General features: G+C 41.9%; 2 protein-coding genes across 3 annotated transcripts in view; both read right to left on the reverse strand.

Annotated features, from left to right (window-relative positions):
• Nucleotides 1-2,112: 2,112 nt before the first annotated feature.
• LOC136706700 (uncharacterized) lies at nt 2,113-14,879 on the reverse strand. Its single transcript, XM_066680293.1, has 10 exons — nt 14,794-14,879; nt 14,622-14,712; nt 13,193-13,418; nt 11,314-11,603; nt 5,124-10,501; nt 4,835-5,018; nt 4,420-4,637; nt 4,010-4,276; nt 3,697-3,803; nt 2,113-3,138 (listed from the first exon to the last, which is right to left on the reverse strand). The coding sequence occupies exons 2-10, from the start codon at nt 14,700-14,702 to the stop codon at nt 2,918-2,920; spliced, it is 6,972 nt and encodes a 2,323-aa protein (XP_066536390.1). The 5' UTR covers nt 14,703-14,712; nt 14,794-14,879; the 3' UTR covers nt 2,113-2,917.
• A 4,321-nt stretch (nt 14,880-19,200) lies between these two features.
• Nucleotides 19,201-23,284, reverse strand: part of dspa (desmoplakin a) — a 37,829-nt gene continuing 33,745 nt past the window's right edge. For both annotated transcript variants that reach the window (XM_066680941.1, XM_066680940.1), the window contains exon 24: nt 19,201-23,257. In XM_066680941.1, coding sequence (XP_066537038.1) covers nt 20,054-23,257 — 3,204 coding nt within the window. In that variant the 3' untranslated portion in view covers nt 19,201-20,053. The remainder of the gene's footprint in view (nt 23,258-23,284) is intronic.

Below are 23,284 nucleotides of genomic sequence, written 5' to 3' on the forward strand. Positions count from 1 at the left end.
TTTTATATGATCGATTAAACTTTATTTAAACTCAGGGATATATTGAAGGACAAGAATATTACTTAGAATATTATTAATATACTCCTCAAAACCTTGTGGGAGTTTCTCCTGAAATGTTACATCTCTCTAACTCTAGCAGATGTCCTGTGCTCTTGTTGCCTCATAAGATTTTGAAATTAGAGTATTCAATATTTCAGCACATTACCTGGCACCTGTTCACTGAACACTGCCTCAGTTACAGCACTCTGCTCGGTTCCGACACATTTGATGTAAACAAACACAGAGGACAGCGGTGGAATAACCCCAGCTCAACTCTCACTGCTTTATCATCTTTCGGGCCTGATGTTAACAGGCATTTCACACCCGAGAATCGGAATTCACCCACACTACAGAACTTTGAGTCATTAATATTCAACATGTTTCATATTTACGATTCACATTCGGGGCACTCCTGACTGCACTTGGAGAAGATGAAAGGAGTAAAGACTTGATTATAGATTATCTGTTTCCGATCAACCTAAAATCGGGAGACCTTTTGTGGGTGAGGCTTTAGCAATGGTACGAAGATGTAGGAAAGTTTTTGTAATGTTACCTAAAAGTAAAATAATACATTTGATGAACCACTTTATTTTGGAGAAAGAAATTACTAAAAGATGAGGCATAGGGTGTCAAATAATATTTAGCATATCACAGGTCTTTAGGAATCACAATAAAAGCCTTTTATTTAAGTATCATGATTTGGAGTCTGTATCAAGTCCCAGTTGTTCTCTGTAGATCTGATAAATGTAATTCATAGTCACAGTACAAGTTTTCACTTTATTTGGATAGACATGTCTGTAGATGTAGGTGTTCTATAGAGTATCAACTTGTCTAGTGCTTCTGTAGTTTTGCTTGTCTAGTAATATACAGGTGCATCTCAATAAATTACAGTATCATAAAAAAGTTAATGTATTTCAGTAATTCAGTTGAAAAAGTTAAACTCATATTTTATGACTCATATAGATTCATTACCAACTGAATGATGTATTTCATAATAATTTATGATGATTGTGGCTTACAGCCAATGAAAACCCAAAAGTCATTATCTCAGAAAATTAGATTATTATTTAAGACAAATTTAAAATCATTTTAATACTGAAATGTTGTTCTACTGAAAATTATGTACAGTATATGCTGTCAGTACTGCAGTCAGTGGTGCTCCTTTTGCATGAATTACTGCACCAGATGCACACACAGGACCACTTTGTAGTTCTACAATTACAAGCTGTAGTACATATGTTGCTCTGCATACTTTGTTACCCCTCCTTCCCCACGCCCAGGACCCCCACAGAGCAGATGTGATGTGGTGGTGGATCATTCTCAGCGCTGCAGTGACACTGACGTGGTGGTGGTGTGTTAGTGTGTGTTGTGCTGGTGTAGAGTGGATCAGACACAGCAGTGCTGCTGGAGTTTTTAAACCCCTCAGTGTCTGGACTGAGAACAGTCCACCGACCAAAAACATCCAGCCGACAGCGTCCTGTGTCACTGATGAAGGACTAGAGGACGAGCGACACACACTGTGCAGCGACAGATGAGCTACTGTCTCTGACTTTACATCTACAAGGTGGACCAACGAGGGAGGAGTGTCTCACAGAGTGGACAGAGAGTGGACACAGGGTTTAAAAACTCCAGCAGCACTGCTGTGTTTGATCCACTTGTAGGTGGTGGTCATAATGTTATGGTTGATTAATCATATACATTGACAAAGTCACAGATGTGCACTCACACAAAATCACACACACACACTAACACACAGAGACATACACTCACACACAAGCTATTTTCAAACACTATGTTTTTCCTTCAGGAAATGCAAATCTAGTTATTATTAACACCATCATCATTGCTTTCATTATTTACTATCTTTACTATGATTATATGAACTTTTTTCAGTAATCTGTAGCAAGATTGACCAGAGGAGGATAGGTCCCCTGTGTGAGCCTTGGTTCCTCCCAAGGTTTATCCTTCAGTTCTAAGGGAGTTTTTCCGCCCCTTGCTCACCTAGGGGCCCTATGTGTTTTTGTTTCATGTTAAAACTTTTGTCCTTGACGGAATTCTGTGAAGCGGCTTTGTGACAACAGCAGATGTAAATAAATATGACTTGCCCTGTAAATAAAACTGAAGTGAACTGAACTGACTGGACATCTATTAGAAGAAACACAAAATAACGAGTCTCCACCAGAATGACCAACATTATTCTTTATTTCAGAGGAAGCTCAGACAGAGCTCTGTTCCTGACCCCACACCGCAATGGCCTCTGCACAATGTTAGAGAATCTGGAGACTTAACTTCAAAATCAAACTTAACTGTAAACCTAAACTTAATTCTAAACCTAACTTTAACACTAGTCCTGAACTTAACTCTAACTATAAAAACAACTCTAAACCTAACACTAAACCCAAACTTTAACTCTAGCCCTAAACTTAACACTAAGTTAATAATTATACATTTAACTGTAACACTAATATTCATGCTAACTTTAAACTTAAAACTAAACCTAATATTAACTATAACTTGAACTCTAAATTTAATTTAATCACTAAATGTTCAAAATCTAAAACTTAATTCTAAACTTTTAATTAATTAGAGTTCATACTTAACTCTAAACATTTAACCCTACCGCTAACCCAAATGCCATACTAGCTCTAAACTGAATTAGTAGTACAGTATGCCCACAGAAGGTTAGGGTTCAGTTCCTTGCTCAGGTAACCACACCACATTACTCCATCTGCCTTCGCCTGTTACAGGACTAGACTATCAGTCTAGAAAAGAGTGTCTGTCTTAAACAGATAGAGGAAAATGACAGAAGCAAAATGTTGAAAATGTTAGCATACATCTAGAGATACAGAAAGGCATCATGCGTCTGTCTCACTTTCAGTCAGTTTTGATTAGCTATCACATGTAGTACCTCGCGATACTCTGCAGTGTTAATATCCTCATGTAGGCTTCTGGTAACCCAGTCAATCAGTCTCTCTCTCTGGGATGGATCAATAATCCCCAAGGCCCTGTACTGTTCCACCAGGCCCAGATAGCCAGCTCTGTAGTATGATCTAGTGCCTTCCACAGACAAATCCTGATGTAGAGGCTGTGTATTCTCACCTGGAGATACAGAATGAACTCGAATTAACTTTTCAGACAATGGAGTTACAAGAAAAAAACTCAGGAATGATTTAACATCTGCAGGGATTAAAAAGAACCTGGTTCCAGGACCAAATTTGCCAAGTGGAAAAACTAAACTGCAGAGCCAAGCCAATCTTTGGAGTGACATAAATAGCCCAGGAATAACCATTAGTGTGGTTCCTCCAGGGACCCAAATCTCTCTCTCTCTCTCTCTCTCTCTCTCTCTCTGTCTCTCTCTCTCTCTCTCTCTCCCTCTCTGTGTGTTAGTTATTTAGGGGGTTTGGATGTGTTTACAGTTGTTGTTTTCAGTTCTTGTGAAGTCTTTGTGTTGTATTGTATATGTTTATTACAGTTTCCTTCACTGGCCTGTTGCTTTAAGTTCCCTGTGATCAACCCTCTCCTGAGATTTGCTGAGAGTTAGCCCTGAGTCATTAAGGACAGCGTGTCCTCCACAGGAAAGCTGTAGTGTTACATGAGGAAACAAATGCACTGTGTACTGTATTATCAGCCTCATGTTTCGTTTTTGATAGTTCATACCCAAGCCCGCTCTGAGCCTCTGGGAAGTCAGTGGGTGATGGAGAATCATACACTGTTTCAGTAGCAGTTCAGCATCTCCAACAGTGGCAGTGTCTGCTAGCAGCTTCCTGTGATGAAGGAGAAAGCATGGTGAGGGTTTGCTCCTATGTGGACCCTGCCATCTCTAACCAGTCTCCAGAACTGTACAGAGTTAGAGTCTGCTCCAAGTTGTAAGTAAACGCTGTTCCTGCACTCTGGGTCTGGTAAGAGTCCACCAGGTCCCACACTGAGCTCTGCTTTTTTCATCTGATTAGAAGAAGCATTTTAACCTCACCTGCTCATCTTTAAATGTTTGCTTTCTTCAGACATCAAAGTGCAACTGTGATCTTTGTCAAGCACTTGCATGGTGATCAGATTTCCTTCATCACTGTCATTCTGATAGCTGTAGATCAGTTTGTACAGCTCTGGGTTTTTTCCCCAACACTGCTTCTGGTTGCCTGTGGTTGACATTAACCTCTGGGCCTGAAGGATGGAGTCCTTGGGTGGAATATGCTCTGTGTGAAGTGTCTGGTCATTAATGGATTTTCTGGCACTGATCACACTGAGAGGTGAGAGAGGAGCAGTTTCATCAGTTAACTTAAATTCATCAAGATTAGTCAAAATGAATTACAGAATTACAGTTAGTCCCATTTATGGTGATGTGAAGTGGAACTATTCTGGAAACTGATCTGACCAAACACATACCTTTGATATTTGCCAACAAAACCGAGTCGGTAGGTTCTGATGATGAGATATTCATTGCCCCTTATCTCCTCAATATGCTTTAAATATTCCTGAAGAGCAGCACCTGTCTCCTTCTTGCCTCCTCTGGGTATGGCATATCTCCCTCTGTTTCTGTCAGAGTGGTCATAGTCTCTCTGAAGTTTAATCATAGGTGCATATAACTCAAGGTTTTTCTGAACCTAATCAGAAATAATTGTGTGAGTGCAGGGGTATAAACACATTTTTTGATTATCCAGTGGCAGGGCTTTATGAGATATAATAATATCCCCAATAATTTTAACAGTTCAGATGAACGTTATTCATATTTCATATCATTTCAAGCCTCAGAAGTAAATAATTTATACTGAATACATGTCAAGTGTAACTCATCCCTCACCTCATTTTTCACTTTCTCACGAAGCCATAAAGCTCCTCTCTGTGAATCCTCTGAATTATTTCCTGTTGCTTGTGCAATTGCGTGATAGAGACCATTCTTGTATGCTGCATATACTGGGATAACTTGGTCTCCATCTTGCACAATTTCAAACTGACCTCTGTACATCTGACCTTCTCCAGACATACTTGTGGGAAACAGAAAAAAGACACAGAACAAAATATATTGGACACTTTTGCATTGGCATTAATATAAACCCATTTACATGAGATTGAAAAGTAAAAGGTCTTACTCTGGTGGCTGCATCTGATTTCCTGTTTTAGTCAGCCTCAGTTTAATGTCACCTGCTGATTCACTGCTTCCAGCGTAATGTTCCTCTGATAACCTCCTTCCTTGCTCATCAATCACACTGATCCTGATGCCTTTTCCATTAAGAAGGTCACTTTTTGTGAGAACATACATATCAAAGGCTTTTGCCGGATGACCTTCTTTGCTTATGTCTTCTGTATACTGCATTAGCTCCTCCCTCTCTTGCTCTGAAAGCCACATCACTGGATTGTGGCTGGTGGATTTCATGTTGTGCATGTGCCTCTGGTCATCAAAAAAAGTTTGAGTTTTGTGCATGTTTAACACATCAACAACAGTGTTTCCAGTAACACTTGTGAGCTCCCCCTTAAACCTTGATGTCATGTAGGTGTTGGTATGTCCAGAACAGGCCTTGATAAAAGCCTCAGAAACACATTGAGCAATCAAGCACAGATTATCTTCTTTAAGGCGCTGTACATCTTGTAGATTGTGTTGTCCATCCTGGTCATACACCCCTGGGCTTTGTTGATGTTCCTTCAGGCTATTTAGAAATTCAGGAACAAACTTGGTGTCTATGAGATTCTTGGTTGGGAAGTTCGCCAACATTTGGATCAAAGTAGCTGAGTGATCTGCAGCTTTAAGACATAAGCTTACTCCTTTAGCTACACCTGAGAGTTTTTCATTGTTCAGAATTACTATTGCAGCATCACACATGTTTGAGAGCTGACTAATGACCTCTTTCTCTGCTGTGCAGTCTGTTATGAGGTGATGGATGACATTTTCATTGAGCTGTTCAATATGTTCTTTTACTTTCTGCTCATAGGCCTGGTCAATCTTGAAATGGTCTTCTTTCAAAGCTGCTTCACGGACACCAGAGCTGATGAACTCACCAAGAGCCTGAGCCAGAGCACTATTCTGTTTCACTGATGAAGAAACTATATCTTTAAAAGCAGATTCAAATATCATCACAAAGGCCTCCCGAAGTCCTTCATCCAGGGAATAGTCCAAAGCAGCCATGACAGATTGCTTTCCTAATTCCTTAACTGCAAAATTAGTGCTGTATTTGAAATTTTGTTGAAAGGCTGCCGAAGATGACATCCTCTTCATTATATCCCCAAAGGACTGATTACCCATAGATGTTACTCCAGACTGAAGTGTTCCTTTCAGTGAAATGAACATTCCCTTTCCTGAGTTGATCAAATCTGCTGTAACAGAAGCAAAAGACTTTGAACCACTGAGCAGACTTTTGGTCACTTTAATCACAGATCCAACTGCTTTCCGGACAGCACTGAAACCAGCAGATAACAAACTTATGCCAATACTGATGCTCTTAGATATTGCCCAAGATGCCCAATCAAATGAGCCCTTTACCATGCCTTCTACTCCACTAATCATATCAGACACTCCTTCTGAAATCAGGCCAAGTCCAATCTGGCTAGCAGCTCCAAATGACAGGGCACAAACAAGAACTCCAGCCAATACCTGAACCACTCCAAGAAAAAAACAGATCAGTGCATCAAAACAAAACCTAGGCTTCTGCTTCACTTCAAAAACAATGCCCAGACCATATTCATACAAAGCCATCAGCTCATTTTTGATGATGAAACTGTTTCCTTCAGACAGTGTGTAGACTGAGGAGTCCTCTGCAAGGGCATCCTTACTGTTGTTTTCCAGCTCGTCAAGTTCATGCAGTGCTTTTTCAACATTGTTTTTCCAAGCCTTGAAGATGTGCATTCTTGCAGCCATTTGACTCTGAAAGTTGTTGCTTTCTTTTTGGTGGTCTTTAAATTTGTCAGTAACTGATAAACTGCAAGATACCATTGTGTTGGAGACTTCTGAGATATGAACATCTATGGAATCTTTAGCAGCTTTCAGTAGCTTTATAGCATCTGTTTTATAGTTATCCTGAGCAAGGTTAATGATAATGTAGGCCTGGTTGTAACATGCCACAGCTTTGTAGAATGGGTCACAGTTTTCAACGTTCTTCCAATATATCTTTGCTCCACAGTCAAGTCTGTTACGGCAGTGTAGCTCAGTTCTGACCATGGCCTGTCTGATGTGATGATAGAAATTGTCACTTTTTCCTTGCAGTAGGTTTTCACTTGTTTGGTTCATTGTGTTGAGAAGGTCCTCCTGAAGAACTCTGGAGTCTTCATGCCTACTGATGTGCTCCTCGTGAAGTGTCATCCACAAGGCCCATGATTCTTTCAAAGCATTGAGAGCTGGTTGGTAATCAAACTTAGACTGATAGTTTTTAAAACAGTCTGGAATATCAGCTTTCTGCCGCAAGAGCTGCAAGTATTCTTGACGTTCACTCTCTGTGTAGTGTCTGTCAAAGTCCTTGAGGAATTCACAAAACTTGGAGAAAAGCTCTTCCTTGAGGTTAATTTCAGCAAGCTCGTCATTTTCCATGTCAAGTACACGAGTCATCTCATATTTTTCTCTCAGCTGTCGCATGATTTCCAAAGGCTGACCCTGATATGCAGGTGCAAGATGTTCAGAGTTCAGGACCATTTGGACCATTCCAGGATTTCCTTTTCGAGATGTTCGACCAAAGATTTGCTTCTCGACTCTTGGATTGCGTGGAAAATGAGTGAGAAGAACAAAAAGACCACCACATTCATTCACACTTGGATCAATTTTTATGTCTGTACCACGTCCTCCAAGATTTGTGGCAATGATAATTTTCCCTGCACAGAAATTCTCCTTTTCTATGTTGTGCCTCTCACTTATTGTGTACATAGTTATTTTTTCCTCTGCAAATCTTCCTCCAAATTGCATCTCCTTATGGAGTTCATCTGCTGTTTTAACATCTTCACAAATTACTAAGACAACTTGGCCTCTACCTGCAGCTTTTTGTGCCGTTTCACAGATGGTCTGGATCCACTTGATGTTGCCCTGTTTCACCTGGATGGCTGGAAGTTCAACAACCTTTTTATGGCGATGAGAAGGTATATTGTAACTCTTAGTTTGGTAATGTTTTGCCAGAAAGTTCTTGTCAATATCCCCCCCTAGTGTACCAGAAACACCAAATATGCCATTGCCATTAAGGTATCTTTTGAAGTAATGGAAATTTGACATGTAGTTTGTTACACTGGAAAGTGGTGAAATCGCAAGTTGGTGCTTCATCTCCAGAAATTGTTGCAAGCCACTACCCCACTTCTTGTTTTTCTCCAAGACTCCACTTGCTTTGAAGTCCACTGGAATGATGGCATTATACTCATGTTTGTCTGGAGTACTGACAGTGTCTCTCTCTGCAGACGAGTCGATCATGTACTCTCTGTCCTGAGTCATCTGAACGGCCCTTAGAGCATTCTCAACAAACACTGGTAACTGATTTTCAGTGTAGTTTTTTAGGAAGTGGGGGATGACAATGAAATTTTTAGAGTCCTCCATATTTTGAGATGCTTGAACATCATTTGAGTATTTGACAGAAGATATTATTGTTTTCACAGTTACATCTATGAGTGTTTTCTTAGAAATTATTTCACAGGCATAGCCACCTTCCATCAATAGCATTTCAATTTTAAGATCTCCTTGTTTCTTCTGGGTGAGAAAAGGTCTGGCTTTCCTGTTTTCTACAGAGTAGCACTCAAATACCACACAGTTCTCCAAAACCTCTTCAAAAATCCTCAAGAGATCAAACTGTTGTGAAATGCCAATTTTCATCATGATTTCAGCAAATGCTTTTTGATGTGATTTGTTTTTTTCTGTTTCATCAAGACATTTTTCAAAGTCCTCTTGAGAGAAGAATCCCAAACACACTCCTGGCAACAGGATATCATTTGCTGAAAAATTCTGCATTTCTGAACCCATAACAGCTGCTGTTACAGCTTTATGAAAGTGCTGTATCCTTGTAGCCCATTTAATCTCACCTGTTTCAAGCATTTCAACTGGTTGACATGTGGAGATCATGGTCCAGATGTTGGCAAGTATTTGCTCCATATGCCTTAAACCACCAGCTTCATGGGACAGGAATGTCATTTGAATTCCATTGTCTAAGGTCATAAAGTCCACCTCATCCACGATTACAAGCTCAAATTTCCTTTCTCCACGAGTTGTTCTCTTCTGAAATTCTTGTCTGAGTGTGTCTGCTGCAAAGTTACCAACTGTACCATATATGATTTGTTGTGCATATGCATTTTGAAGCATGATTTCTTGATGTTCAAAAAACTGGGCACTGGAGGAAGGTGGAGGTACTACAGATGAAGTGACACCAAGCATCTGAAACAGCTTTTGCCACTCTTCATGGTCTCGACGTGCAAGAACGGGAGAGCTTGTCACAATGTCTACATTTGTCCCACGAATAGCCTGAATTGTAGCAAACATGGCTAAGATACAGGACTTGCCTTCCCCTGTGCCAATTTCAAGAAGACAACCCTTATTTGATGTCATCGGTGCCAACAGCAGTAAGAGCAATGATGCCATTTGCGTTAATCTTGGGAAATAGCCTTGTGTGACTTTGTTGTCAGAACTGGTAATGGTTGTGCAGTCTTGCACAGCTATAGACATCCCTATTAACACTTCCTTCAGAATACTGATATCTGGATTTGCAAGATTAAGGGACCTAATTTTCATTTTGCCATCCTCTATTTGCTCCTTGGTAAGGTCCATTAATAAATATTTTGGCAGCTCTGACTCCAGATATTTCAGCACGTCCTCCAGCACAGACATTACATTTTCTGGGCAGTTTTCTTTTCGAAGCTCCTTCAAAATTGTGTCAGCCTTTTTGTCCTTGTCTTTTTTTACTTGCTCTTTTAGAGACATGACAGGATTTTCTGTCCTGAGAGAAGACACAGTGAGGAAATAACTGAGCTTATAGGTCTGTGCTGTGTAAAGAACTGAGTTTATCCTACTGTGCTCGATCCCTGAACTCGTGCGAATAAAGAGCATAATTTCTGTCAGTGTCCAGATCCTGTTGTACAACAGTTGACCCAAAACATTACGACTTTGGGAAGACAGTTCTGGAACAGAATCAAGAATGTTTAATAAAATGTGCTCTGCCATAGTTGGACTAGAATCATGAAGTTTCTCAACCAAACTGAAGAGAAAGTCATACTTTTTCTCCCAGCCAAGGGCCTGCTCTCTGTCCATTTCCAGCTCAGTGTCATCATACAGTGTTAACTGTAGAACTGCCTCAAGGACTGTGAGCTTCTCTGTCAGAGAAAGGTCTTTATACCCCACAGTGTGGTCAAAAGTATACTGGGACCACATTGGGAGGAGGTGTTCTCTACAATATTGAATTGCAAGTTCATCTTGAAGCATCTTAATCCTGTTCTCAAGCTTGTAGGTTACCATGCTTTCATCTTCTGTAATATGATACTTTGACAGAAGCATTTTGAATTTGTCTTCTACATCAGCGACCTACATTGGAAATGAACATTAGAGTTAAAACCATACATGTTTTTAATGTTAGAGTTGGGGTGAATCCCATGTCCTCTTGCCCCTTGGAGAGGAGTTACAGGGTGTTGAGGGAAATATTCCCCTGTGAAACAGGACAACACTTCAAGATCCTGAGACATCATCAGAACACAAATAAAGGAGTGTATCAGCGGCACACTGTTGTTGGTCTGTGGTGATATCAGAGATTCTGGATTTTAACATAATTAAATTTATGGCATCAAGCATTCCACAATCAAATATTATCACCCACTCCTCACTCCTCTGTAATATGAAGCTGAATTTAGCTGCTTTTTCCATGGCTTTTTGTTCAAAACTTCCAGCTCCACCATAAATGCTGCTGTATGCACAAGCACTAGTACATTATTGCTTCAGGATTTAAGGTGGAACTGGAAATTCAGAGCCATCAGCTGCTCCTCGTGCTGTTTTCTGTTTGTTCTGATGTAAAGGTCATAATCCACTGAAACTACATTAAACTAAGATGATACTCTGTTGATCATAGAGTTTAAAGGAGAAGATACTGACATCTGTGGGTTTCTTTGGATGCTGCACTTCGTCTCACCGCTGATTAACAAGATGTTATAACCCTCCATTTGGAGTTTAATTCTAAAAACTCATTTTCAAGGGGTATATATCCCTCTCCCCTCTGCCCTTCCACTCTTTCCCCAATAAGAATTGAGACCCCCCACAACTAGGCAAAATGGAGGGGTAGAGCTCAGTGATTAAATGGGATTCACCCTTTGAGTCAGAAATCACATTTCTTTTTTATGCCATACCTCATTGCTCTCAATCTCAGCAGCATCATCCTCTATTTGCTGATAAACCACCTGTGTGCGTTCTTGACGATGCGCATTGCTTCTGAAACTCTGTTTCTCACGCAGTCGCTCACTTGCTCGAGACTGTTTGATTCTGAGAGATTCCCTCTCACTTTCAATCTCTTCATGAAATCGTTGCTCCCGTTCCAAACGTTCCAGGCGCCTTCTCTCCTCCATTTCTTCTTGCCTTCTTGCTTCTTCTTGTCGCCTTCTCTCCTGTTCATTATAGACTCCATCCTTGTCCATTTTTCCTGTTGGAAAGGATAACTAAATAAATATTGGTGATTAAAGGCATGATTTATAGATGATCTTCTTATGTCTCTGCATAAATATCATCCTCACACATTGATTATTTTGTTATTGCATCTCATACAAATCAGCCCATTCTAGCACAGCACATCCAGACAATGCTAAAGCCAGTGCTGCTGCACTAAGGCCACAGCACAAAGCCAGAGGAGAAAATCAGTTCCAGTCACTCCACCTGCAAAACAGAGTCAAACCACTGCAAGACTTCTGTGAGCTTCCTACTGGCAGGAAATATACTTCAGGAGAAACAGGAAGAACATACTTCAGGACCCTTCCAGCCATTCAAAGCACCCCAAAAAAGCCACAAGACCACAAGGATCAATTCTTGGGCCTCTACTGTTTAACCTTTACATGTTACCACTTGGACAAATCCTTAAAAATAATAAACTCGCATGTCAAAGTTATGCAGATGACACTCAGATCTATTTAGTTCTGTCACCAGGCAACTGTAGTCCCATTGACACTCTCTGCAACTGCCTAGAATCAGTAAATAACTGGATAAGGGACAGTTTCCTTCAACTAAACAAAGATAAGACAGAGATGATTGTGTGTAGCAGCAAGGAGCAAAGACTTGAGGTCACTACTCAGTTTAACAGCAGAGCTCTAAAGACTAAAGGCCAGGTCAGAAACCTGGGCCTAGTCCTGGACTCAGATCTCAACTTTAATGGCCAAATAAAAGCAATAACACCTCAAGAATATATCAAAATTCAAAAGGTATGTGTCACAACCAGACTCAGAAATACTCATTCACTCAATCTCCTGCAGCTGGACTCATGCAGTGGTCTCTTTACTGGACTTTCCCAGTCCACAGTAAGCAGCTGCAGCTCACAGCTAGAACTCTTACCAGAACCAAGAAAACTGAGCACATCACTGTCCTCAGGTCACTGCACTGGCTCCCAATTAAACACAGGATTGATTTAAAAGTGCTATTAATTGTTTATAAATCAATAAACTGCCTCACACCAAAATATATTTCAGATCTGCAGAAGTGTATGAACACAGTGGCCCTCAGATCACCCGGGACTGGTCGGTTCATAGTGTCCCGGGTCAGAACTGCACAGAGGCAAGCAGCCCTCAGTCACTATGCTCCCTGCACCTGGAACAGACTCCCAGAAGACATCAGGTCTGCCCCAAATATTACTATCTTCAGATATAGACTAAAGACTTTCCTGTTCTCCTGTGCCTTTAAGTAGCGCTGCAATTAGATTGAATTAAATATGTAGATGTACTTATTTTATTTCTAGTACTATTTTAATAACTGTCCTTTTATTGCTGTTTTATTGTCTTTTAAGTTGTTTTAATTTTACTGAATAGCTTTTTAATCATTTTTATTTTTATTATATATTCTGTTTTAGTGGGAAACAACAACCAGGGCCTAAACAGAGAGTGCAGTCCAGTACAGTCAAATAAAGTAGAGAAGGAATCACCAAAACATTAGTGGGTGTATTCCACTGTAACATTGTTTCTTCTGGATTTACCATGAACTGAAGAACACCTCTGTACTCCTGGTGCTCTTGAAACTCTTGGGACTTACCGTAGTTGGGACATTGTTGAACACTGCTCTCTGTGCTGCAGTGCAGCTCAATGCAGTCACGGGTAAAGCTTTCCCGTAAGACGAAGGTGGGTTTGTCTTTAAAACTACTGAACTCATACGAGAAGCTGTTCGAGTAGTGAACCTGAAATCTCAGGTAAATGTAGCAGCGCTCAGCTTTACTCTCCTCATACTCCACCTTGCAGCCGCTGCCCAGAGGATGGAATTCCTGAGAAGCAAAATCACACAACAAGCAGCATCACAACAGTGTCTCAGCAGAATAACAACACAACAGTGTCTCAACAAACAGCATCACAACAGTGACTCAATCCCACAGTGTCATAACCCAATAGTGTCATGACCCAACAGTGTCAAAACAGAATAACAACCCAACAGCATCACAACAGAATGACAACACAATAGCATCACAAGAGCACTGGGAATCACAAGTTAAATTTTATTGTTGTATATTTGATGTAATAATAATAATAATAATAATAATAATAATAATAATGGGCGGCACGGTGGCGCAGCAGGTAGGTGTCGCAGTCACACAGCTCCAGGGGCCTGGAGGTTGTGGGTTCGATTCCCGCTCCGGGTGACTGTCTGTGAGGAGTTGGTGTGTTCTCCCCGTGTCCACGTGGGTTTCCTCCGGGTGCTCCGGTTTCCTCCCACAGTCCAAAAACACACGTTGCAGGTGGATTGGGGACTCGAAAGTGTCCGTAGGTGTGAGTGAATGTGTGTGTGTCTGTGTTGCCCTGTGAAGGACTGGTGCCCCCTCCAGGGTGTATTCCCGCCTTGCGCCCGATGATTCCAGGTAGGCTCTGGACCCCCCGCGACCCTAAATTGGATAAGCGGTTACAGATAATGGATGGATGGATGGAATAATAATAATAATATGAATAATAATAGTGTTTTGACATCAAAGAAATGACAAGGAATAAGATTAGAATCATTTTAGGCGACAGGGGGAATAAGATGAACACATTAATCCCTAGAGTCGCAGCAGGTGTCAAACAGAGAAACATAAAATGAAAGTGAACATGAAATACAGAGAGTCCAGTGAAATATATAAACATTTCAGACTTTTCTTTCACAAAGTATTTAAACACAAGCCTTCATTGCACTGTGAGATATTAATACGAACAGTGTGCATCGTGTGTAAATGAAATATTAACGATTTAGCTGTGTACTGAAATGGCCAAAAGTGTTTCAGATTATTGTACACACTTAAAAATAAAGGTTCTATAAAAGGTTCTTTGAGTGATTCCAATCAAGTGATGGATTTTTAAACCTTAAATGGTTCTTTACACTCACTCACCTCGCAAACAAACAGGGTTCTTTATGAAACCAAAAGTGGTTCTATAGCATCACTCAAAGGACCCTTCCCACCTTTATTTAAAAGAGGAGGTTCACTGTGGGAAAGTCTTACCCCGGAGTTTAACTTGGAGTAGAACCATGTGTAGGGCGTCTCATTCTTGACCGACACGATGACTGACCCGGTTGCTCCCATCGCTCAGGCTCTGCTGGTGAAAATTAATGAGGTTAAATATAAAGATAAATCAATGTCCAAGTTTAGAGACATTAAGAGACACAAAACCAACCTGAGTTCAATCCCGTTCCCCTCTGAGCATCGCAGGAGCAGCTCGTCTGACCTCGAGGAGTCTCAGCCTCTTTAACCTGAGCTCAGCGCCGCCCTGTGCTTTACAGAACCAGGTGGAAATGAGCTGAACTTTATCCTCGAGATCAGCTTCTGACATCAGAACTGACCACACATTCATTTACCAGTCAAATCCACCCCCAAAGACCTGGAGTGAGATTATCAGTAGCCTTGGGGTCATCTATGTCATCCTTTCATTTGTTTTTATGATGGTTTTTGTTTAAGTAATTATATATACACATTTTATAACAGTACGTTTATCTCATCGTCCGAGTTTTTAAACTGTCCTGGACCCAACACTCTTCTGAAGAGTTCTGAACGGGTTCTGACAAAACCACACCTTTTTTCTACCTGTGAACAATAAAGTGTTTTTATCACATTCCCTGTATCTCAGATCTGACACCCAAATCCCTGCAGAATGAGTGTGTAATAAAAATAATATCAATAATGTTATACTTCTATAGTGCTTTTACAAATCAAAGGTCAATTTACTATGAGGGGGAGACAGAGAGAATTTACACATAATTACAAAATATTGCACACATCTTAAAATGCAGCAGAGCTGTTGTTAGAAGACGACTGGCCGCTGTGTTTGGAGTTTACAGATTTAATTAGGAATTTTTAAATGAAGAAGAGATAAATGCCTTTGAATTTCATTAACTTAACCCTTTCTTATTTGTTCAAACAGCTGAATTTCCACAGAAAACTAGCATCACATATCTGTATAACTCTAAGTGAGATATACATTAGTCTAAAAAATAAACTTGCAACCAAAGTGTCCAAAAATAAACTTGTTTCTCCAAAGCAGTAATTATTTGGAGAAGGAAAAACCTTCTTAACTTTGTAGAAGTCAATGTATAAAGATTTATTTTCAAAGTAACTTTTGAGCGTTTAAATTGGTCCATTCATATTTTACATACGCTGTGTCATAATATAAGAGCGGATTACTCCACAGCAACAGCACCATCACCCTTCTGTTTTCATTTAGTCCTGGGGATTACCAACAGCCCTTTCGCAGGGGACCTCAGTGTCCTAGTCTCTGAATACGGGACTAATATTAGAACTGAATTAGGACTAATGTTCTGCTACATTAACACCAAGGGTGTTTCACTCTAAGGGTGACAGTAGACAGGTGTAGTGAACACTTTCTATGAAGCCCATATATATAAGCCTTTATAAATGCAGTTATAACTCTTTATAACTTGGTGATAATTATTCAAAAGCATACTTATAAACTCTAATAATAACTTATAAACTCTAATAATGCCTCATTAGGCTCTTATAATGATCAATAACAATTATTTTGTAACTTATAAACATGTAGTAACACAAATGTCACTATTCATTATAAACCCTTTTAAAATGGTGAGGGCCTGTACGTTAATAATAATGCCCCTGTATGTAATAACAGTTATAATGACGGTTTTGGACAGTGCTGTGTGACAGGTCCGTCTGCTCTCAGGCCTGCTCTGGTCTGTTGGTGTAGGACAGTGCTAATGTTGTTTACGTCCTGAGCTCTGTGTGCTACCGGGGCGTGGATGGTCCCCTCAGTAACACTGTGCTCAGGGTGTGGACGCAGGGCAGGTTCTGCTCGGTTTCCTCTCAGTCTGTTGGGCTTTGTGTAACTGGCCACGTGACTGAACTGTGGTCAGAAGAAACAACAGAGCGATTTCTGGAGAAATGCCTACTGGGGAAAATTTTAATATCCGTGACGTGATGGGAGCGATATGACCACAATATTTACATTTACATTTACATTTATGCATTTGGCAGATGCTTTTATCCAAAGCTCTAACATCTAACATTCAAACTACAGCACAATTTATACAAAATACCTTACATTGAGTGCAATATGCCAAGAAGTAATAAGTGCATTAAAGAAAGACTTTCAGTGCAAAAGATAGTCTCGGAAGAGCTGGATTTTCAAGGATTTCTTGAATGCGGAGAGGGTTTCTGTTGCTCTGATGGTGCTTGGAAGCTCGTTCCACCAGCGTGGTACCAGAGATGAGAATAGCCTCGACTGACCTGTACGGGGGGTTGGTCGTGTTAGTAGGCGCTCCTTTGAGGAACGGAGAGGGCGGGCGCTAACATATGGTTTTAAGTGTCTATTGAGGAAGATGGGAGCAGAACCAGTGAATACTCTGAAGGCCATCATTAGTGATTTAAATGATGCGAGCAGCTAAGGGTAGCCAATGCAGCTCAGCTAATAGGGGCGTGACATGTGCTCTTTTAGGCTGGTTGAAGACCAGGCGTGCTGCAGCATTCTGGATCATCTGTAGCGGTCTCACAGCACAGGCCGGAAGACCTGTCAGGAGGGCGTTGCAATAGTCTAGACAGGAGATTACTAACGTCTGAACAAGGAGCTGTGTTGTATGTTGAGTTAGGTGTGGCCTAATCTTCCTTATGTTGAATAGGGAGAAGCGGCACGATCGAGCTACAGCGGTAATGTGATCTGCGAAGGTCAGCTGGTCATCAACCATGACACCCAGGTTTCTTACAGCCTTGGTGGGAGCCACTGATAGGGACCCTAGCTTGATGCTGATGTTGTGGAGAATAGTTTGCTTGGCTGGGAGGACCAGCACTTCAGTTTTGGATAAATTCAATTGGAGGTGATGTTCCTTCACTGAAGTGTCTCCTGGAGGAAAGGATAAATACAGCTGTGTGTCATCTGCATAGCAGTGATAGGAGAAGCCGTGCGAATGTATGATTGGGCCTAGAGAGGTGGTGTACAAGGCAAAGAGGAGGGGTCCCAGCACTGAGCCTTGGGGCACACCAGTGGTGAGGTGGTGTCGCGCTAATGTTTGTCCAAGCCATGACACATTGAAGGATCGTCCAGTGAGATAAGACTCAAACCAGGAGAGTGCATTGTTCTTGAAGCCCATGTCAGTAAGTTTGTTTAGTAAGATGTGATGGTTGACCGTATCAAATGCTGCTGATAGGTCGAGCAGGATGAGAACTGAGGACTGACCTGTCGCTTTGGCATCTTTAAGAGCTTCCATTACTGTCAGAAGTGCAGTTTCCGTCGAGTGGCCGCTCTTGAAGACGGATTGGTTAGAGTCAAGGAGGTTATGTTGGGAGAGGAATTTTGTTGCCTGCTTAAAGACAGCTCTTTCAATGATTTTAGACAGGAAGGAGGAGAGAGACTGGTCGGTAGTGATCAAAGGGAGTCAGTAAGCCACGGGTGGGGCTGAATGGGTCTTGCAAGTTAATTTCGTGGGGCCTACGCAGTGTGTGCAGTGAGCGTATAGAGCAGTTCATCTCTGACTTCAGTTTATCTACTGTATATGCCCTGTAGAAATCCAGTGCTTACAGAACTAAGTCAAAATTGGCCCAACACCATCCGCTATCTGAGTAGTAATGCCTTATGTGGTGTGAGAGACATTCGTGAGCCCAGAGTGCAGATAAAATCTTAATTCTAAGCATGATTAGTGCATTTAATGCTTTCATTCATTGTCTGTACCTTTTTATTCAGTTCAGGGTTTCAGTGGTTCGAGAGCCTACTAGGAATCACTGGGCACAAGGTGGGAACACACCCTCGAGGGGGCACCAGTCCATCACAGGGCACCACACACTCACCCAGTCTCTCGCACCTACTCTCAGAAATAAAGGCACTGTACAGGTACATTACTGTCACTAAAGCTACAAACAGTGTAGTGTATCTTTAAAGGTACAGCAGTGGTGTTAAAGTCCAGTTGTGTTCCCTAAAGGTTCATTACATTCTCTTCTCCAGAAGAAGAGGGGGATCTCTAATCTTTCATTATACAACTGTGGAGAATAAAAGAACACAATAAAAGTACTGGAGATGAAATGGGGCGAATGACAACACCACAATTTTAAAATCTAAAGTTAATATAGAGTAAGGTATAGTTATGATTCCTAATTAAAAGCACTGAATATGTCCCACTGAGGGTACCACCACAGTGACAGCACATTCACTATCCAACAAGTGTGAGGAAACCAGAGCAAATTATCGTACTTAAGCATCATTGTCCTTCCTTTTGCACAAATGTTTTCTCTCACAAGTGTGACCCTTATCAGCCCTTCATCACACTCCTAACAGCTCCAACACCCTTACACAGAACATTCAGCCACATTTCTCCAGAATTAGCCAAATGATTTCTAGATTATTCTTTGCTCCTATTTCCAAACATCTCCATCCTCACCTTTGTTTACAAACTATTACAGAATCATCAGTAATTCCTGGAGCAAAGGAGAATGCAATAAATACATAAACACAGAGCATTTTTAATAAAAAATGTATAAAAAAAAGAATAATCTTTATATAGGTTCATAAATAAATAAGTGTGCTTTGAGCTAAAATTAATAACAAGGAGTCAAGAAGTATAGGGAGTTAAAGGCTTTATTTTCTGATGTTAGTACAAATTAATTTAATTCCTCAAATTATTCCATTATGAATTTATAAAAACGTAAGCGTTCTTCTTTAATTTCAGTAAATATTCAGTGTTTGTTTAAAAAGATTCTGACATTTAACAGTTAATAATCAGCTAATCATCAAAGTGTCAAAAGAAGTAAGAAAAGTACTGCATAGTTTAATATTTTCCCCAAATAAAGCTGAACATCAAGAGATCAGAGATTGTACCGTGATATTATTTAACGTTATTCTAAAACACAAAAAGCTGTTTATAATTGTAATTAAACACTAAGAGAAAAGGCACCCAACATATGAATATTAAAGAGATAAATGATAATGACAATATTAGATTTAATATTGAATCCCAAACCCTTATGTCAGTGAACTGCTAGTAGGTATGTGGAAGAACAGTAGTAGTCGTTTTAAATACCCTCAGTAGCACTTCCTGTGAAAGATTTCTGAATCTATTTATGTAGCATAATACAACATTTTAAATTCTTTATAAAACATGAACTAAACACTGTGTAAATGTACCACTTCAATTTTCAGGGGAGTATCAGCTGAGTCCTGCTATAATATCTGTCAGTAAGAATCTGGCTGCACTGTGTGAGCGAGTGGTTATGAAATTCGTATCTAAAGAAATTAAGAAGCATTAGGTTAAAAAGTTTTTTTTGCGCGTAATTATAACTAAAGGGAATCAACTCTGTGGCACATTAATAATTTTGATTTAACACTGGTGATTATAAAGAGCTGAATCCACAGGAAATGCTACAGGGAGTATGTGCATTTACTGATGCGCTACTGCGCCTTATGTGTGATGTTAGGAGAGGGTTCAGGAGCTGAATTCTCTGGACGTGGATGTGAAGGTATAGCTGTAGGTGGAGGAGTAATCCACACTTCCTCTTCGAGAGCCACTTCTGGAGCCATTTCTGGATCCAGTGCGAGATCCGGGACCAGAAGACACATTGTAGGGGCTGCTGATGCCCTTCGTGGACATGGAGGAGGCCTGGAGCATCTTCATGCTGTTGTTTTCCTCCACCATGCAGTTATCCATCGCCTCTTTGTAGGAGATCTTCAGCTTGGTCTTGGGGCAGGTCAGGTTCTTCACATAGTTCCTGGTGTCCTGCAGCTTCTGGGCACCTTTGCCGTCCACCCATCCTCTTCGAATGGCCTCCTCGATGCTGACTCTCTTGCCTGTCGATGGCTCCAGGAGTCCTCCAGTCAGGTACTGGAATTCCAAAAACCTTTGCCCAGCCTCATAAGGCAGCCACTTTTCTTTAATGGCCTCTGCAGCAGACATCTTCCTCTTGGTCTTCACGTCCTCAAAGCCAGTGTACGCTTTCTGGGCTGGTTTCAGCTTGGCTGCCATGTTCTCATCGATAATACTCTGATTTACGGCGTCCTGCAGAGAGAGCCTCTTGCCTGCGGCAGGGTTGATGATTCCTCCGGTGCATGCCTGGGCCTCCAGGAGCCGCTGGGCTGTGATGGAGTCCACAAGTCCACGGCGCTGAGCTTCGGAGATGGTAATCTTCTCCAAGGTTTCAGTGTCAAATATTGCTGCCACAGGGCTCTGGTCATCCAGAATATCAGATGGAGGAGAGAGTGTGATGGAAACACTGGCGAAACGCTTGCGGATGGTTGGAGAGGATGGTGCAGCCTCTGTGGGGCTACTGCAGGTCTCTACATCTTCCACTTTGCTCGTACAGATGGCAAGCTCAGCGCTGCTGGATTGACTTGTAATGAGATTAGCAAACTGGGTGAGTGTCAGGGACCCTGAACGATACTGCTCCAAGGCAGAATTAGAAACAATGCCCTTGTCCAGGGAATCCTGAATATCATACTGGTTCCCTGTCTTACGGTCAACAATGACTAGCCGTGTTTTACCTTCTGAATCTGTGATGCTGATCTCCTCCCACTCACACTCTTGTTCGGAAAGTTCCAGAAAAGTTTCATAGTCAATCAGCTGTCTGTGGTAAGCCTCGCGCACTGTCATCTCTTTGCCTGTGTCAGGGTCAACGATCACCACTCTCCTCTTGCGAACTGTGTTTTTCTGCGTCGCCTGCGGTTTTTGCTTCTTCTTGTCATGTAAAGGCAGCAGAATGAGGCCTGTCTTTGGATCTGTGATGCATCTCTCCTTCAGCTGCAGATAGGTCAGGTTCTCATGCGTGTTGGGGTCAAAGAAGCCCTTTGTGTCATCGCCTTCATACATCAGAATGTCATTCATCTCGTGGTCGAAGTAGCCTTTCTTGTATGCCAGTTCCACATCGATACGATGGCTCTCTATAGGATCAATGATGCCACCACTGGCGATCTGAGCCTCCAGAAGCCTGATGCCATGACCCTTTTCGATCAGCTCTTTCTCGATGGCCTGGAAGAGGGAAATTATTTTTCCTGTGCTGGGATCCCTGTATCCGGTAACAGCCCTCTCTGCAGACAGCAGTTTGTCTTTAAACTCCTTACCCACAAGACTTCTCTTCCATGCCTCCTCCACTGTCATGCATACATTGTTAACAGGATCGATCATAAACCCAGAGGAAGCTTGGGCTTCCAGGAGCTCCAGCGTGGTCCCTGGACGAAGAAGGCCGTCTTTCATGGCCTGGTAGAATGGCAACACTCGATCATGGGCTTCATCATAAACACCAGCAATGCAGCTGGAGCCTCCCAGGTACGACTTCAGCCTATTTTCGAGGTCTTTAGCAGAGAGCAGACCCTGGTTTACATTCTCCATGTCTGTCTTATTAATCAAGTTGGCGTTAAAAAGCTCAGTCAGCGTTACTTGACCACGAATGCCCTGTACAGTTGTTTCCTTGTCTTTTGCAGGCAGTAGAAGGAGGCCTGTGGCAGCTTCTGAGATGCACTTCTTCCTCAGTTCACTGTAGTTTATCTTCTCTCCGTTTTCAGGGTTGATGTAGCAGCTGGGCTTTTTGTTTAGTGAGCGGTAAAGGTCCTCATCGATCAAGCTGCGATCTAAGGCAATATCTTTAGGCAGGAAGACACTCAGCACAGGGTCAATGATGCCTCCCACAGATTCTTGAGCCTGGAGTAGACGAAGCGCTGTCTCCTTATCAATTTGACCTTTCTTGCATGCCTGACCAACAGAGAGCATTTTTCCTGTGTATGGATCCTTGAACCCTGTGCAAGCTGCTTCAGCGGTAATCAGGGTATCCCGGTCCTGCGTGTCAACAACACCCCTTGAGCAGGCAGCATCCACTGACATCTTCTCATTGAATTTTGGATCAATGATGTGGCCAGTTGCAGCTTGGGCTTCCAGCAGCATTATGGTGCTCTCTGGACTGAGCAGGTTCTTACTCCTGGCCTCTGTAAGAGGGAGCCTGCTCTGGGAGCCCTGTGCCACACCGGCGATGACCCCCGTACCCTTAAGGTTGAGCTGAATATCCACTGAAACTTCTTCCACTGACTTTTGTCCTTTCAGTAGCTTATCAAGGGTGGCTTTATCAATGACCCCACAGTCGCAAAGCTGGTGAGCCGTCACCTTCCGACGGACACCATCGAAGACGAGCTTCGAAGGGTCAACTGTGGTCACCATCTCATCTGTCTGAGTCTGCTTTGGGAAGGCATCTGGACGTTGTCGCAGCTTCATCAGCTCCCTCTCCAAGGCCTCTCTCTTGCGGGTGAGTTCAGACACCTGGGACTCTGAGGTCTGCAGGCGATTTCGGTATCGCTCCTCCACACTTCTTAATTCAGCAGTGAGCCTTGCAATTTCGCTGCGTAAGGAAGCCCTGTCTCTCTCTGCCTTGTCTTTGTCTGTCTCATACTGTCTAACCTGGCCCTCCTTTATCTCATACTGGCTTTTCCAGTAGTTAAAGTCCTTGCGGATCTTGTCCATTTCATCTTGAAGGCGCTGTTTCTGTCGTTGCTCTGATTCCAGGGAGACCTTAATGCGACTCAGCTCTTCCTCATAGCGCTGCTGTTTCCCTTTGTCCATCTCCAGAAGCTTGAGCTTGGACAGGAGACCATCCCTCTCTTGCAAGATCTCCTTGTAGTGAGTCTGAGATTCATGGATCATAAGTGATGCCTGAGAAACAAAAACAGGAAGTTATTA

The sequence above is a fragment of the Hoplias malabaricus genome, chromosome 9, assembly GCF_029633855.1.
Source record: "Hoplias malabaricus isolate fHopMal1 chromosome 9, fHopMal1.hap1, whole genome shotgun sequence".
Taxonomy (NCBI): domain Eukaryota; kingdom Metazoa; phylum Chordata; class Actinopteri; order Characiformes; family Erythrinidae; genus Hoplias; species Hoplias malabaricus.